This window comes from Asparagus officinalis, chromosome 7, assembly GCF_001876935.1.
Source record: "Asparagus officinalis chromosome 7, Aspof.V1, whole genome shotgun sequence".
NCBI lineage: Eukaryota > Viridiplantae > Streptophyta > Magnoliopsida > Asparagales > Asparagaceae > Asparagus > Asparagus officinalis.
In genome coordinates, this window is record NC_033800.1 from 51583341 (window position 1) to 51602730 (window position 19390).

General features: G+C 34.1%; 1 protein-coding gene across 1 annotated transcript in view; it reads left to right on the forward strand.

The window, feature by feature from the left end:
- The window catches only part of LOC109848856 (T-complex protein 1 subunit beta-like), a 23132-nt gene extending 4115 nt beyond the window's left edge, over window positions 1–19017 (forward strand). Inside the window, 10 exon segments of the mRNA XM_020418565.1 lie at window positions 1081–1146; window positions 1251–1362; window positions 1630–1758; window positions 2735–2806; window positions 4930–5045; window positions 5961–6037; window positions 15643–16128; window positions 17732–17760; window positions 17763–18007; window positions 18399–19017. Coding sequence (XP_020274154.1) covers window positions 1081–1146; window positions 1251–1362; window positions 1630–1758; window positions 2735–2806; window positions 4930–5045; window positions 5961–6037; window positions 15643–16128; window positions 17732–17760; window positions 17763–18007; window positions 18399–18551 — 1485 coding nt within the window. The 3' untranslated portion in view covers window positions 18552–19017.

Consider the following 19390-nt stretch of genomic DNA (forward strand, 5'->3'; position numbering starts at 1 on the left):
AGAAGTGAAGCGGGTCGGGTTATTGGGTAAACACCCGTTTAAGAAAAACCACCACTTCAATGAGGCAACGTCTCAGAGCGCATGTGCCTGAGGCGTGATGCGCTTTGCATACGCACTGAGGCACGCTCCTCAGTAAGGTGCAGCACCCCACATCCCATGTGGGACAACATTCTACCGCGCTGCTGCATCCGGCGCCTCTTGCACGCGCCCTGATAGCGCCTCAATAACACTGGCATAAACAGGAGTTGAATTCAGGAGGACAGTGGGCTAATTGTAAAGAAGGGTAACAAAAATAACTGTGATAATTAACAGTTAGGTATGGACATGGAATGGAATACATTGTCTGACTGGATAGCCTCAGTTACAATCTTGTAAGATCCAACAAAGTCATTTCCCAGGTATCTGCTGGAGTTCAACAAATCCCTGTTGGAGGTATTCATTTTGTTTCTTATTTATAAATGTGGATGACAAAAAAATGATGTTCTTATCACAATGTACTCCATTAAGTTTGTCGTCATATACAACAGAAATTATATCTTTTCTGTTTCTAGCATCAACCTTGAAACCCAAGTTGTGCATCCAGGAGTTGTTCCTTTCATTGTTGATAAGGTGACCACAAATAAATAGATGAGCATGATAAAACTTGGAAGTCTAAAATTTTGTATTCATGTAGCATGCTACTGCAGAAGCTTCATGTAATGCAAAAAAGGATATATCTTGCTTTGTATATTTCTCCCAAAAAATTCCTCTGTTTTCAGAAATTCCCAAAATTTATTTATTTAGGCTTTTTATTTTAGTTTTTATTTTTAACAGATAACTGTTCAGTAAGTAGTTCTCTACAGAAGTTTTACTGGGTAGGAAGATATGTATAGAAATGACATAAAGCTAAGTAGTTTTTTAAACATATCAGCAAAGTTAAGGAGTTGTATCCCATTACCCTGTCATGCAAGCAGAAAGAAATATGCTTGATTCGGACTTACAAGCATTGATGTTATATTTTCTGTCTCTTACGATTTCCGCTGTTTGTCCCCTTTTTCCCCGAAATTTATTATGCCATTTTACTGTTTGTCTTTGGTGCAGGTAACACATGTCGGAGCAGTGTCCATTGCTGATTTAGTTAAGACTACTTTAGGGCCAAAAGGAATGGTACATAACCTTCCAAATTAAAACTTAATTTGAATGTTTGCTGTGCTGCGGCACCCATTTTTTATTTATTTACTTTATGTGATGATGTATGCATGTGAATGTAGGACAAAATTTTACAGTCCACTGGGAGGGGGCGTACAGTTACAGTTACCAATGATGGCGCTACTATCTTGAAGTCGCTTCATATTGATAACCCTGCTGCTAAGGTTCTTGTTGGTATCCTTGCTCATTTTCTTGTGTTGGAAAGTAATATTTGTAGTGATGTGATTTTCAGTCTCTGATCTTGTTTCTTTGTCCTTGCTTAAAGTTCAGTATACCATTTCATTTTGTCTAAGTCATTTTTGATGCTTCATCCTGCTTCCTTTGATATACAGCTAAAAGTAACATCTTCTAGGTCTAAAAAGTTCATGGGTGTTATATCTTGATACTTTTTTGTGACAAAATATGGAAGAGAACTTTGTTGCTCCTTAATCAAGACTTTAGATATTTCAAAAGTTCAAGATGATGAAGTGGGTGATGGTACAACATCTGTTGTTGTTTTAGCGGGCGAGTTTTTGAGGGAGGCAGAGAAGTTAATAATGACAAAGATTCATCCAATGACTATTATAGCAGGTATTTCCCTAGATTTATTTGCAATTTACTCTCACCACTTATTTTAAATCCGTATGTATTCATTCTGCATTACAGTACACATCAAATTTTGGTTTATCTGAAGACTTTCTGTGATTTGGTAAGCATGGTTCTGTTTTGACCCCCTGCAACATGGTACCTTATTGTGTGTGGTCAATAACATTCATATGCACATACATGTATATTCATGCGTACGCACGCCATGGATATATGTATTCACAAATGCATATGTATCTATTGCATATAAAAGTAAAACTTTTCTGCTCTATTTGGGATTTTATTTAGCAATTCATATGAGAGTATAAAGTGTATAATTTGTAGTGTAGTAACTTTGTGAAATATGAATGGAAGAGGAGGTGCAAACACATAACAAAGGCAAAGCATAATTGACAGCGAGATGTTAAGAACAATACCCTTACTATGGGACACTTCGTCAAACCTACCATATTCTAGTATGAAACAGAAACATATTTGTTTTCCTAATGTTTTTCAAAGGTTTTTGAAATTTGTAATACATTCTTGATTATGGTACTTCATTGTATCCACAATATAGCTGATATATTGGCCAATATGCCGCAAAACGATATGGTCTCAATATCCTTTGCTATTGCTTTTTGGCAAATTTTGGATGATATCTCCCCTACATGGCTGATATTTATCGTCATCGGTATGTCCTTTTATATGGCTGTTACAAAAAATTTACATTTTTGTATGTTTAGGTTTTATTAAGTATGTTTAGATTATATCTTAAGACATCATATTATTATATATGCACATCATCCGACATGACACTCCAATATTTACTCCATATCCCCAGTATTTCCCTGAATATTCGATACGTGAAACCTTGTGGTAAATTGAAGGTCCAGTTCCATTGCATAATATATGTTTGTAGCATTCTTGATCAACTCTAAATATGTGACTTTTGGGATATCTGAACCTTGTTGTTATTTCATAGGTTATAGAATGGCTGCTGAATGTGCACGGAATGCATTGTTAAAGAAAGCCAAGGATAACAAACAAGATCCAGGTAGCTATCATTTATGTTTATACCAAGTTGAGTAGAGTATTAAGTTATTTCCTCTTGCATCTTTGTGATATAAATTATGAATTGCATATACCACTAGAATTCATTGTTTTAAATATCCCCAACATGGCCCGATATATCCCCCGATATATCCTTTTACAGGGCTTGCCGCAACCGATATGGTCTTTAAATATCCTTTACCGATTTTTGGCTATTTTGAGTGATAAATCTCCGATATGACCGATATATTAGCCGATATGTGGACTAATATATCTTTTTATATAGCTTGTTGCAAAATAATATACCGTGTTTGGAATTTTTGGGCGAGATATCAAGATTTTCCCATTATATCAAATGACATTTTGCCCTAAAAAAAGCAGATCGAATGTTACAACGTTGCTTTGCACTTTTGTTTGTTTTAGAAGGTTGATTAGTGATCCTAAACATATATTATTCATATTTTGTATGTTTAAATTTCATTACATATGTTGAGATTACATTTTAATGCATTATACTATGTATGCAAACATTCATTATGGCATTCCAATATTTACCACATATCCCCGATATTTCCCCGATATCCGCAATCCGATATGAATTTTGGCCATCCGATATTTCCCCGATATCCGATATTTAAAACCTTGCTAGAATTATCCTTGATGTAGTGGACAACACATGTGCAAGCTTTCCTCCAAGTAAGGCAGTTAGTTTTGGTTGCGGACACATTGTTCTAACTTCTCAAGTTTTATGATCTGTAACAAGACCCAGCCTGTAAAATAGTAGACTGTAACCTACCTTATTAGGTCGTGAAAGGTTTTAGCTAAATAGATTCTTTCTGTAGGCCAGAAAGTGTCACAGCTATGGACCCACTACTGGAGAATGAGCATGGGTGGTAAGTAAGGATTTACATACCATGCTAACTATGAAAATGCTATAGGCCTAAAATAATGAGGATTATAATTTCAAATCCCTTAATTATAACCAAAATCTCCCAAGACAGTATTCAGGATTTGGCCAGGCTAAATTTTCGATTCATCATCAAGATAGAAACGTTCATTTAAATCAAGTCAGGATTAGCCCATCAGGATGGTATAGGTTGCAGAGTTGGAGTGGTGTTTCCATGAAATTTCACGAAAGATTTGAATTTTAAACGGGTCAGGATTAGCCCAGTATTCAGGATTTGGCCAGGCTAAATTTTCGATTCATCATCAAGATAGAAACATTCATTTAAATCAAGTCAGGATTAGCCCATCACTGTTTTAAAAAACCTTCGCCTAGTCCGCTTAGGCGTACGCCTAGACCTAGACGGTACCTAGGCCGCCTAACTAGCGCCTAGCGTCTAGGCGGTATTTAGGCTGCCCACCTTGATTGTGATTTTATGTATCGTAGCCTACACGTCCCCCAAACTCCATTAACCTCCAAATATGAACACCTCCACTACCTCCTCCGACCTTCAGCAAAACCTCATCGACCACCACTTAAATGAAGAAAGAAAAAAAACGCCCAAAAACCGCTTAGGCGCCCGTCTAGGTGACTAAGCGTTGGGCGCCAAGTCCGACGTCTAGAAGCGCCCAACGTTTAATGTAACATTCAGGATGGTATAGGTTGCAGAGTTGGAGTGGTGTTTCCATGAAATTTCACGAAAGATTTGAATTTTAAACGGATCTCAAGTAACATCCCCAAACTGGCGTAAACTTCCTGCCCAAAAGAAGATGATTAACAAGGGATGTTAATGCCATTAATTTGAGAATGTCTTCTTGCAGGTAGAAAAGAAAAGGGTACCTTATTGCTCGTGTTGTTGCAATACTGCAATTGACACTTCTCCATTGAAAAAGGAAATCCAGAATTAAAAGACAAAAATATTTACTGCAAAAGAATAACGTTCAATTCTAAGTCATAGGTAAAATGAAAAGGCTAAACCGAAACTTGCATTTGTTATTGACATGTGGATAGTCTGAGTAAAATCCATTTGCTATGCAGAAGGTCCTTATTATTCTATTAATGCATAGGAGCTATGTATGATGATATATCTATGCTCATGTATGGTATATATTCGTGCACTCTATTGAATATGCATATGAGAATTTCTTTAATGTTTTTAATGTGTGCTGCACTTGTGTATACAGAGAAATTTAAGTCAGATTTGATGAACATTGCTATGACAACTTTGAGTTCAAAGATTCTCTCCCAGGACAAAGAACACTTTGCGACACTTGCAGTTGATGCTGTTATGAGGCTTAAGGTAACCGCCTATCTTCTCTCTCCTTTAGTATATTGTACTCTTCTGATGGATACATCACTGGGTGAAAGTTAGTGATGCCATGGACATCTATCTTTGATGGATAAGGAGAATGGCAATTCATGTCTAAGTTGCTAGCTTTTGCAAACTTCTTGCTCTTGAAAAGCGAGGTTTCCTGTCTTATATAAATTTGCTTTGGTGATAACATTACAAATGAAGGAAATGTTTAGCATTATACTTTATCATCTTTTGAATTTTCCATAATATTTTACATGTGTTTTGCGTTAGTTCAAACTAACTAGATTGTTTCTTAAATTTTGAAAAGGAAGAAACTGGTTGATGCTTCATTTCCATAAGACCATATTCAGATGTTCACTTGTTCACTTCAAGTTATGGATTTTTTGAGAAAATAATAGACATGTCTATTTGAGAAGGAGTTGCAGTGGTCTTCAGAATGGTAATCTACCAAAGAGGGTATACTTAAACAGGAAGCCTAGGTGATTCTAGGCATGCTGGCCTGCCATCCTGTATATGCCACATCCAGCTTGACTCCAGATTCTGCACAATAATGCTTTTTTTTGTGCCGACATTAGGAACATTCTTACTGCTGCTTCCACCAGGCTCCCGTAAACCTATGTTCACACTGTTGGCCACCATCATATGTTCTATCTTACAACTTCACCGTGGTGCGAATAATCCTGTCATCATAGCTGCATTCATCTTAATCATTTATTTCTTCCATCACTGCTATCAATATTATCAGCACTTTCTGTTGCTTGTACGGTAGTACCACAGTAATGATTCCAGTTACAGACTTCAACTGTTTCATTTGTTAAAATATAATTAAACTGGTTTTGTTTTCTAATCATTTTTTATATAATGCTGTTTAAATTATATGTATCCTTGTTTCGATGGCAGGGTAGTACAAATTTGGAGTCAATCCAAATAATAAAGAAGGCTGGAGGTTCACTGAAGGACTCATTTTTAGATGAAGGGTATGAATTTACAGTTTTTTTTTTAAATTTTGTATATATATTACAATTATGATCTGATCGGCATCACACACTTGACACACTTAATCAACATGACCAATCCGTGAATACCTGTTTACACTTGACGAACTTTCTAAATTTTGGCATATCTGTATGCATGTCTATTTACTTTCATTATCTTTAGTACTAACTTCTGATATTTTTCTCGGTCACACTTGATGTCATCTGTTTGCAAGTTGCTTGCTAATACCATCTAATGTAATGTTTTATTGTTGAAGTTTACAAGAGTGAATCTGCTCCTCTTTATCTTATTTTTTCCGGTAGAAGCCTTAATTGCTACACTTGGTGGTGTTTTGTCATTCCTTGCAACTATTTAAGCTTTGATTGCTACACTTGGTGCTATTTTGTCATTCCTTGCAAGTCTTTGCATCTGAGTCAACACGCTTTTTTATTGGCTCTTCATTGACTATTGTGAGGTTTTGTTCAGATGGCGTCACTCTTCACAAGTATGATTGCTCCAGGCTAATGTCTTCTATATTGCTCTATTTGCTTAGGTCTCTTTTTCTGCAACTGTAACTATGATATCTGATCTGTAACATCTGTTGAATAGTTCACCTGAAAACTATGGCATGTGCTTTTTGTATGGTGTTTTTGATAAGATAAACTATAATCTTGATGTTCTTAAACTTCTCTGAGTCAAGTTTTGAAAAGAAAAAAAAAACAATTCTGCATAGCAGATTCTGTCAGAAGTCAAAAGCATGATTATGTGGCGATATAGCATTTAAGTTTCTGTGGCAAGTATTGGAAGAGTCGAAGGAATTGTAAGGTAATAAGAACCAAAGGGGATTGCTTGTTGAAAAGATTGTTTTATATGGAAGTTTGCTAGATGGAGAATATAATTGGCTGTGTTCTTGATGACATCGGCATATTATATTCTGTTTATCTATCTTCTTGTTCTTTGAAAGAAGGAACACGAGTATATAACAGTAGCACAGTTTAAATTCTTTTGAAATGGCTCTCTACAAGCTATTCTGAAGATAAGTTAATTGTTATCTTATGTTTTATTTTTCCCACTTATATTCTTGTTTCTAAGGAGTGCTTAGGAGATAATAGCATAATTTAAACCTTTTTTCCGTAATGGATCTCCACACCTATTCCAAAAGTTAAGATGAGCATTTAAAAAAGTGAAGAAACTAGGTGAGACAGTGTACCACCTTATATGTAGTCGAATAAGCCGTAATTTCCATTGTTTTTCTATTTATAATATTGTGAAAGTGAAAATATTTCAAGTAGATATGGTTATAAATAACCCCGAGTTGACGACATACATATATATACACATATACATATGTGTGTATATTGTATATACATACATATGTATATAGATACATATATATGTATTTATACATGCACATATATACATACATATATATGTATATATATACATATACATATATATGTATGTATATATATATATATATATATATACATATATATATATATATATATATATATATATAGAGAGAGAGAGAGAGATATATATATATATATATATATATATATATATATATATATATATATATATATATATATATATATATATATATATATATATATATATATATATATATATATATATATATATATATATATATATATATATATATGTGTGTGTGTGTATATATATATATATATATATATATATATATATATATATACATATATATGTATGTATACATATATATGTATACAAACATAAATACATATGTAGATGTATATATATATTCTCTGCCATAGTCAAGAAAGATGTAGAGTAGTATACTAAAACCACCTCTGACACTGTTCTTCATATAGAACAAGATGAAATTCCTCTTATGAAAGATTGTCGACAAACTAAGACAAAAATACTTAGATTCGACATACTACCCTACATTGTCTCTTAAACCTAGAGCATGAATGAAGACAATACTCATCTAGAGAGGTATGAAAATCACACATTTTTGGAGTAATGAAAATCATACCGTCCCTCCAAACTTCAGCAAATGTGTTATCAAAGAAGTAATACTTCATAGAGATTGACAATGAGTACTAATCAGGAATTTCCCCTGGTTAAAACTCCAAACAAAGAAATTTATAATTTTAATTATTGGGATTACCAATCAGCATTTTATCAACTGTTCCTATACCAAAATCCTAAGAACAAACATACATGACTAATTAAACTATGTCAAGAGACCATTTATAAAGACCTACCCATCTGGTTCTATAATTGGTGGTCTAAATATGAGGCAAACTTTAATATAGTACCCGAACCATATCAAAATTATATACTCCTTGTTGACTCTCACCCGGTCATCCAAAAGATGGACGAGAATCAAATTCTCGAAGGTCTGTGTTCAGCATATTTCTTCGCCGAGGCAAAAATCCCATGGATCTGGAATTGGTCCTTAGAAGCTACACGAGATTAACTTCATCTACCATCTCTTCAAAGAAAATATCATAGCAGATGGTGGACTAGTATCAATGTCCAAGACAAAGTGAAGCAGATAGAAGAAATCATTAAAAGGAATAATTAAATCCTTTATAATACTTTAACTCAGGAAAATTCAATCCTATGGTTAAACTAGCAAAAACAATGAAAAAGAAATATCCTCAAGCTGCAGAAGCTGAAATTCAGCAAAAATGCCTTGAGCATATGAAGAAACAATTCTTCGAAGTATTTGACAATAGTGGTATTATGTCAACAAAATTCACAAATAGTACTCTAGGGATAGATGTATCCTTACCGGATGCTCAGGATCCTTATGAGAAAATAGCAGAAGAAATGTGGGAAGCACCATGGGTATTCCCACAGATGTAAAAGATAAAGACATTGAATAATTATGAACTATCACTTACCGATAGTCATACCGACTTCTTTAAAGTTATAACTTTATTACTCTAACAAGTTATACTTTACTCATCAATTATATTGATTAGGAAATGCCAAGCTGCCACCTAAGAGATAAGATTAAAGAAAAGAGATTCGGTGCGCGATGGGGTCCACAGGTACCCGACATCTTGTCCTTTACTTTGAGATGAGTCTCGGGGAGCCGCTCTTAGTGCCAAGTGACACATGCAATGACGAAAGATTCCACCGATAAAAAGATGCTAAGAAATAATGCGCATCAGAACAAAAGTGTCATCAATAATGTGTTCACTTTAGATCTTCTCCAACCAGCTGTCTAAAGGCAATCAATAAAAAAAGTTCTCTTCTCAGTTATAAATAAGGCAGAAGAATTTTTAGTTCAGCGTGTTTACTTTTAATCTTAGAATTTTAAGTAAAAGGAATAAAACTTCACTCTCTACCTGATATTTAGTTTTCTTTACTTTCTCTCTCTTCCTCTTTGTAAAGGTTAACCGATCTAAAGCTTTGTAGAAAAGAAGTTAATGAAATAAACTGGAGCAACCGGAAGTTCTTGTAGAACTTGCAGGCTTCAAACTGTAAGTCTTATATCTTTTTACTTATTATATTTTGTTTTAAAATTGGTACCAGAGCCATGAATGGCTAAGTTTTTTCTTACGGAGATAGTTATGTAGGCAGAAATGGTAATGTAGGAAGCTATAAGCTTATCAGAATTACAGATAGTGGAATACATCAATATGTGATGCATTGTGGAATATATTTGATTGTCGGATAAACCGTCAATATTCCATTCATAAATATTTCTGTCGTTTTAATCAGCTTGTATGTATGTATCATTCTCCTCGAATAATACATCTATAGGAGTAGGTCTCTTATAATAGTAACACTAATTGTTTAGGGCATGTTGTGATTTTATTCATAGTAGAGAATTGATTTTCTACTTCCAATACCTGATCTTGTTTAACTAAACTATTATCATCGTCAGATATTTCAGTGTCAGTATGAATAACTCACGAAGTAGATTGCTCACCATCAAGTGTAAGTAATTTAGAAGTACTGAGCTTTTTTGATAAAGCTTCAATAACTTCTAAAGTTACTTTTTCACTGGTATTAAACCCAGATATATCTAGGGGTGGCTTAATTGTGGCTTTTTCTGTATGTATAACAGGAGCCCTAACACCCTCTGACCTTATTAGAGAGGGAATGCTAGTATTCAATTTTTGAACAAGTCTATCAACTACATCTTCGATTCGAGTAAGGTGTTGGCCGACTACTTGAAGATGTATGTTTGAGTAATTACTCTGTTTTATTAGCTTATTAAGCTCTTTTAAAGTTTCATCACTAGATTCAGTGGGCTTCATAAAAGCTGTTGCTTCTAGAGTTGATGTTGAAACTCCAGTAAGTCTTAGTGGTTCCGTTGGAGGATAAAGAGATTTGATTGATGCACAAGTACTTGATTTTCATTGTTTATAATGTTCTTCAAGTACTCAAATTCTCTTTTCTTCCTTTCGAATATAAAAATTTAGAACCAAGGAACAAAGAATTCTATTTTCTGATTTTTATCAAGTGTTTCATAATAACTTGATTTAAAGATTTGTTGTTCTCTATCAGAGAAACTTTTAAAGAACCATTCTCTGAATGATTCATGACTTTTACATTGGAATTCTATATTAAGAAATTCTCGTAATTCACTGTTGGGTGTAAAATCCGTAAAACAATTTTTACATTTGGAAGCTCATTTCAGAGCTTGTGGGAGAAAGCTTTTATTTCTCTTTATATATCGGATGAGGTGTATTGTTTTGAGATATATTAATTTCCTCTAACCTCGTTGATTCTTAAAGAATCAGATCTAGAAATAGATCTTCTAGATGAAGTTGTAACATACGACAATTTATTGTCTTTGAAGGGTTGAAGACTACTTCAACTTCACCATCAGCAGTTTGAATGATTTGATCAATTTCTTGATTTATTATTGACTGAGGCTGAATAGCGTAAGGTAGAACCCAACTATCATGAAAGTTTACTTCGTTCCATTTAATTTGTCTGTTTACAACGATATAGGACGAAAGTAAATTAGTCTCTACTAAGACTGTCTTTTCAGGCTTTGTATGCACTTTAGCTTTAGGTGCTAACGTACTTAAAGCTTTATAATGGATGCGGTATATAATCGTAATTGTTTCTGATCCAGGTAAAAATTCATATCCATGAGTCTTAATGTTAAGGCTCATAGCTTCTAAGATACTAGGATCTGTTAGAGATAAACTCAGATTTGGGTATACATTAAAGTATATTGGTCCGTTACATAGACTAGTTTTCATGTGTTAGAGATAAACTCAGATTTGGGTATACATTAAAGTATATTGGTCCGTTACATAGACTAGTTTTCATGATGCCCATTAAAGATTGTGTCCAATTTTACATTAAAGTATATTGGTCCGTTACATAGACTAGTTTTCATGATGCCCATTAAAGATTGTGTCCAATTTAGACATATTGCATCACGTAAACAGGATAGTAACGAGGCATCAAGTCCTTGTAATGCCAATGGTCTAAATGCTACTTGAATTAATTCAATATGGATATATTTATATCGTTCCATATAAGGTTCAATATCTTCAGAACTAAGTAATTTAATAGTTTGCTCGTTCTGATCTACTGTTGTGGTTCTTTCTAGAATTTTGATTGCTATCAAAGACTTATAATCAAATATCCCAATTTTATAGATGTCTTTATTAGAGACATCTGGGATGGACCACTTATTAAGTGATTCAAGCTCAGATGGATATTCTGTCAACTGAGCATTCTTAACTTTTTTACTCGTATTACGAGCTATGTTGGAAGATGAGGTAGAGATTAATTCTGCCATAAGGGGTTTCTTACGGATTAAATTATGTAAAGTCTATTAAGTAAGGATTTATAAATGAAAATTTTCTTTTTTAAAAGATAAAACAAAACTCATAGTAGCACGTCTGTCAACGATTTACACTACCCTACACGCCTTCACGGTTTCAAACGAAAACATTATACTACGCGACTTGGGTGACGTCCCACTATCATTCCTTTTATATTATCAACAAGAAAGAGAAAAAACATATTTCAATCATAAATTCCTACTTATCAGATATACATAACTATCTCCGTAAGAAAAAAAATTAGCCAATCATGGCTCTGATACCAATTTAAACAATACTTAAATTAGTAAAGACAAGGTAAAAAGATAGAGAGTTTACAGCTTGAAGTCTGCAAGTTCTATTAGAACTTCTGGTTGCTCCAGTTTATTTCATCAACTAATTTTTTACAAAGCCTTAGGTCGGCTAACCTTTACAAAGAGGAAGAGGAAGAAAGAAAAGAAGATAAAGTATTATGTAGAGAGTGAAGCTCTTTTCCCTAAACTTTGAAAAATCTATGATTGAAAGTAAGCACACTGAACTAAAAATTCTTCTGCCTTATTTATAGTTGAGAAATGTATCTTTTTTGTTGATTGCCTTTAGACAGCTGGTTGGAGAAGATCTAAAGTGAACACATTATTGATGACACTTTTGTTTTGATGCGCATTATTTCTTGGCATCTTTTTATCGGTGGAATCTTTCGTCATTGCATGTGTCACTTGGCACTAAGAGCGGCTCCCCGAGTCTCAGCTAAAAGTAAATCATAAGGTGTCGGGTACATTGTGGGCCTCATCGCGCACCGAATCTCTTTTTTTTTAATCTTATCTTTTAGGTGACAACTTAGCCTTTCCTAATCAATATAATTGAAGAGTAAAATATAACTTGTTAGAGTAATAAATTTATAACTTTAAAGAAGTCGGTATGACTGTCGGTAAGTGATAGTTTACAACTATTCAATATCTTTATCTTTTACATTTGTGGGAACTCCCATAGCTGCTTCTCACATTTCTTCTGCTTTTTCCTTATAAGGATCCTGAGCATCATCCAGTAAGGATACATCTATTCCTAGAGTACTATTTGCGGATTTTATTGACATTGTATCACTATTGTCAAATACTTCGAAGAATTATTTCTTCATATGCTCAAGATATTTTTGCTGAATTTCAGCTTCTGTAGCTTGAGGATATTTCCTTTTCATTGTTTTTGCTAGTTTAACCATAAGATTTTCATTTTGAATTTCCTGGGTTGAAGTATTATTAAGGATTTTATTATTCCTTTTAATGATTTCTATCTGCTTCACTTTGTCTTGGACATTGACACTCGTCCACCATTTGCTATGATGTTTTCTTTAAATAGATGGTAGATGAAGTTAATCTCATGTAGCTTCTAATGACCAATTCCAGATCTATGGGATTTCTGCCTCAGCGAAGAAATATGCTGAACACAAACATTCGAGAATTTGATTCTCGTCCATCTTTTGGATGACTGGGTGAGAGTCAACCCAAGGAGTATATAATTTTGATATGGTTTGGGTACTATATTAAGGTCTGCCCCATATTTCGACCACCAATTATAGAACCAGGTGGGTAGGCCTTTATAAATGGTCTCTGGACATAGCTTAATTAGTCATGTATGTTTGTTTTTGGGATTTTGGTATAGAAATAGCTGATAAAAGGCTGATTGGTAATCCCAATAATTGAAATTATAAATTTCTTTATTTGGAGTTTTAACCGGGGGAAATTCCTGATTAGTACTCATTGCCCAATCTCTGTGAAGTATTACTTTTTTGATAACACATTTGCTGAAGTTTGGAGGGACGGTATGATTTTTATTACTCCAAAAATGTGTGATTTCCATACCTCTCTGGATGAGTATTGTCTTCATCCATGCTCTAGGTTTAAAAGACAATGTAGGGTAGTATGTCAAATCTAAGTATTTTTGTCTTAGTTTGTCGACATCTTTTATAAGAGGAATGTTCTCTTGTTCTATATGAAGGACAGTGTTAGAGGTGGTTTTAGTATACCACTCTACATCTTTCTTGATTATGGCAGAAAATGATTCAGATATATTCTCTTTTGCCATTAGATCTTCTATCCCCCTAGAAGATGATGATGAAGGGACACTAGTATTTCCCTTCTTAGAGATAGTTCTCCATGAGTTTGGGTGAGTCGGAGTATAATTCCTCCCATTTTTGTTATCTCCACTCCTTCCCCTTCCCCTTTGGGAGGAGTTATTGCGGCGCATGGGTACCCTGCAAGAATTCACGTGTTAGAAAATTAGGTAAATGATTATCTTGTCCACGTATATAATCAATTTTAAATTGATACATTGCCAACTCGGCTTGCCATCTGGCAAAGATCTGTTTAGAAACAAGATTTTTGACATCTTTTTCTAAGACTGTCTTAACAGAACTGTAATCTATTTTTTATAGAAATTGTTGATGGAAAATATCATCTTGAAATTTGTAAAAGCATTTTACAATAGCTAGCATCTCCTTTTTGATTGTGAAGTAATTAAATTGGGCTGGATCCCATTTACCAGAGGTAAATCTAACTAGTTGCTCTTTGTTAGTAATGTGATTAATTTGTTTGAGGATACCTCCATAACCAATGTTTGACGCATCAGTCTCAACAATTTTAAACCACTGTGTATTAGCTAGATGTGCACAGGATAGTCTTTTAACATTTAATTTAATTTTTCGGACAACAGTGTGTTGATCTGTCCAAGGGGAAACATTCTTTCTTAATCTACTATATAAAATAGCAGTGTCTTGTGCAAGATTATGATAATAATCTACTACATAATTCAATGCACCAAGAAACATTTATAATTTTTTGGTGTCAGTGATTATGTTTGGAAACTTTGAAGCAAATTCAATGCTTCGTTCAATAAGAATTATAGTTCCTTTGTAAATATTATGACCGAAGAATCTAATTTGAGTCTGGAATAATTTTATTTTTGGGGCTGATATAGCTAACCCATTTTATATTGCTAAATTACGAAATATTTCTAAATGTTTAACATGCTGATTAAATGTCTAAGAAAATATCAAAATATCATCTATGTATGACAAGATGAAATCAGTGTGGGGAATGAGAGAATTTCATTCATAATGTTCTGAAATTCTGAAGGGGCATTTTTTAGCCCAAATGACATTATATTCCATTCAAAGTGTCTAAATGGAACAACAAATGCTGTTTTATAATGATCATTTCTTCTATTTGTATTTGGTAATGTCTTGACTTAAGATCAATTTTAGAAAAGATCTTTGCATTGTTAATGCGATTTAATAAATTTCTTTTGTTTGGAATATGATACCTAATCCACTTTAAAACAATGTTTAAAGGTTTGTAATTGATAACAAGACGAGGGATTCCTCTCTCTTGTTCAGCATGATTATTAACATAGAAAGCTGTGCAGCTCCAAGGAGAATATGATTTCCTTATAAGTTTTTTCTGAAATAATGAAGTTATTTCTTTTTTACAAAGATCAAGATATTCTTGATTCATTTGGCATGACCTAGATTTGGTAGGAATGTCATTTTCTCTGAAGTTATATTCATGAGGTAGAGAAACAATATGTTATTTTGTATCTCAAAAAGCATTAAGGACGTTACTATAGATTGTTTTATTAAAACGATCTTCTATTTGAGTTATTAACTTTTTTTTCTTTTTTATTTGTTCCTCTATTTGAACAAATGCTACTTCTTCTTTATATATGAGAAACTTGTAAATAGTTTTTCATGTGGAGGTTTACATGTTTAGATGATTTTTTGTTGAACTTAAAACTAAGATTGTTAATGCTTTATCGTGCAGGTTTATTCTTGATAAGAAAATTGGCCTTGGACAGCCTAAACGCATTGAGAATGCTAAGATTTTGGTTGCAAACACAGCTATGGACACTGACAAAGTTAAGATATATGGTGCCAGAGTTCGTGTTGATTCAATGACTAAAGTAGCACAGATTGAGGGAGCTGAAAAGGAAAAGATGAAAGAAAAAGTGCAGAAAATCATTGGTCATGGGATTAATTGCTTCGTCAACCGACAATTGATATATAACTTTCCAGAGGAACTTTTTGCTGATGCAGGAATACTTGCTATTGAACATGCTGATTTTGATGGGATTGAGAGGCTAGCTCTGGTTACTGGTGGTGAAATTGCATCTACCTTTGATAACCCCGACTCTGTTAAGCTTGGTCATTGCAAGCTTATTGAGGAAATCATGATTGGCGAGGACAAGTTGATCCATTTCTCTGGGGTTGAAATGGGTCAGGCATGCACAATAGTGCTAAGAGGTGCAAGGTATGCTTGCTATATATCTCAGTATGAACCTAAGCTTCTTAGTAAAATCCCATGGTCAGATAGTTTTCTGATCATTCCGTTTATTTCTTTCCCATTTTTCTCTGTAAATCTTATGCCATAGTTCAAGTGCCCTTATATTTTTTTTAGTTACCTGGTTTTGGACACCTGGTTAGTTAAAAGATAACATGTTTAGCTAATTTACTTTTATAAGTTGATAAGATTGCATGAGGTTGTGCTAGTACTCTCTCCTTTTCTCTTTTGTTTGGACACGCCACTATGATATCCTTGCTTCGCAGTGATAAGTGAAAAAACAAAGACTTTAGCCATAATCTCAACTAAAAAGTTGAATAGTTAAAGTGGAAGAAAAATTCACCTGATGCACTAGTATCCTCTAGTAAACACTGAATTCACAATCTGATAACGAGAATATTATTAGTAGAAGGATGATGAATCCAGTATTATCATGAGCATTGATTTTGGCTATATAGACACCAAAATGAGGGATCCCACTCTACGAAGGATTTTTTAACTCCCGATCCAACTAGAATTACTGGTGAATTCTACTATAATATGTTTAAATTGGTTCAATTCTAAAATAAATTAAACCCTTTGCCTATCTAAACTGTCATATGTCAGTCCTCTCCACTTATGAAGAACTTGTCATCGAGCTTGGTTATAAATTTATAATTGGCTCTCTTAATACCTAATATTTGTGGTTAGTTTTTTTATGCCTGGTCAAATAGTCTGCTCAACTTTATTTCTTATAGATATGCCTTTATGTATAAGCTGTTCTTTTGCATTCAAGCATGTACCCTTGGATTTGACATTACTGGTGTGCTTTCAACTCTTGATTTGTTGCTTCTCTTCCAAAGTTCACAAGTTAATAAGGGAGAAGTATGAATAGACATGCGAATCGATAAATGGTTTTTTTTTTCTACAGAAAGTATAGCGTCACATTTTCAATTCTTTGCCTCAATATAGGGATTATGAACCTTTTTTGTTTCTTTTGAGAAAAAAGAATATATTTTTTCCCCTCATAAAGGAAAGAATATGAATACCGAAAGGAGATAACGTGTTTGGACCTAAGAACACAAAGCAAAAGGTTTTACAGTTTCACAAATACTTAGACCAGGCTTCCAAATCCTTTGAATTATATGCACGAACAAGTTGTGAACCATGAGCTCAGATTCATATTTTAAATAAAACAACTCCACTGGGGCTTAGTTTCAAATATTGCTTTCACCTAGAAGCTTTATATTTCAAAAGTTCATGAAGAATGATTCAAAATCGTGGCCAATAGTTGCACAAGGTGCTATTCTGATGGTAGTGAATATGTACTTATACATATGCACGTACATACATTTCTTCTTTTCCTCTTTTTGGTCTGAACAAAACATAAGTTTTGAGTCTCCAAGGGACTTAATTTTTTCCTAGTATAATCTACTCCAAAATATTTAGTTTTCTTGGTGACATCTAAGCGCAGAAATCTTAATGTTTCATTAAATCTCATCCTTCAGAGTTATGAAGGTAAATACGAGTTCTGTAAAGTAAAAAAAACCTGACATTTCTACAATTTCATATATTTCTCTTATATCTGCTACAGTCACCACGTTCTTGATGAAGCTGAAAGATCCCTACAAGGGTTTTACTCGGTGGTGGGTGGCCTGAGATGGTGATGGCAAAAGATGTAGATGAACTTGCTCGCAAAACTCCTGGAAAAAAATCCCATGCTATCGAAGCTTTCTCGAGGGCATTACAAGCAATTCCAACTATTATAGCTGACAATGCTGGTTTAGACAGTGCAGAGTTGATCTCGCAGCTTCGTGCTGAACATCACAAAGAGGGCAGTAATGCTGGGATTGATGTTATAACTGGCAGTGTAAGCACAAACACCATTTGTTCTTGTTTTTGCTTTTCCCCCCTCAAATTTCCTGAAGTTTGTGCAAAACCCCCTGAACTTTATATATCATAAAAAATCTCCCTAAATTTCAAAAATTATAATAAACACTGCAATATCGGGAATTCTTGAATGGTGTTAGCAGGTGGAGTAAAATGAAGTTATATTTTTTAATACATAGAACTAAAATCATCCAAAAGTTACATATGGAACACGTGATCACATAAAGCAACTGCTGTTGGTTGTGATATTTTAGTGAAGCAAGTTCAGGGGGTTTTCTAGGATTGATAGAGTTCAGAGGTGCTTGGGAAATTTATGCGTTTTTTCCTTTTTTTCCCCTCAAAATTTGTTTAGACACTCTGTGATAATACAGGTAGGAGATATGGAGAAGCTTGGGATCTCTGAATCATTCAAAGTTAAGCAAGCCGTACTACTGTCTGCTACTGAGGCAGCTGAAATGATACTGAGGGTGGATGAGATCATAACCTGCGCTCCAAGGAAGCGGGAGGAGAGAATGGGACACTAAATACTTGTTGCATCTAGTAGAGATTGAACATGCGTCATCTGAAGCTGTGGTGATTGATTTAATTTTGATCTAATTACAGTAGAGATCGAGGACACGGGATCTGAAACTGTGCTTGTGATTAGATTTGATAAGTTTCTTGGGGGCGGCGGCTAGTGTGTAATTTCACTATTTTTTGGGGGTTATTTAGATAACTATTGTTTTTATGACAGAACTGATGTTCATCTTCAGGTTATCAGTATTCATAGCCTGTTATGCGTTCTGGCAAGTTGGAGGACCCTTCGGCTGTGCAAATTCAGAGGGGTCATTTATTCTGGAAAAAAGGGTGCCAACTGTTATTATTAGACTTTTGATTTAGGAGAGGCGTATCATATCCTTGAGAGGCAAACACTGTCTTATTGAATGGATGTTAAGTGAGAAATTTCAACTCTTTTTCTTGGGTTATACAAGGGGAAAGTTTGAATCTTTATCTAACTTATACAGTTTATTGATAAATAATCAATGATATAAACAACTAGACTGTTTGCCTCGCATGGTAACTTCCGTTGGAATAATGCATCATAGGTTTGATATAAGTTGGTTGTAACGTTATGGTTATGAATATGATGACGAGAAACCTTTCTGCATGATTTCCCCCCACCATTATTACAACACTGCAAACGAACTGGTACTCATGGAAAAGCCATAACGAAGCAGAATAAAATTTTCAAAACAGACTCAAACCAAGTTTGAATTTTCAAAATCGGCTCACTTTTTTTATACAAAAATCAACTCATTTTTTGCCATGTTAACTTAATCTCATTTCCTAATTAGTCGGGGTTGCCAATCACGACTGTTTAGGA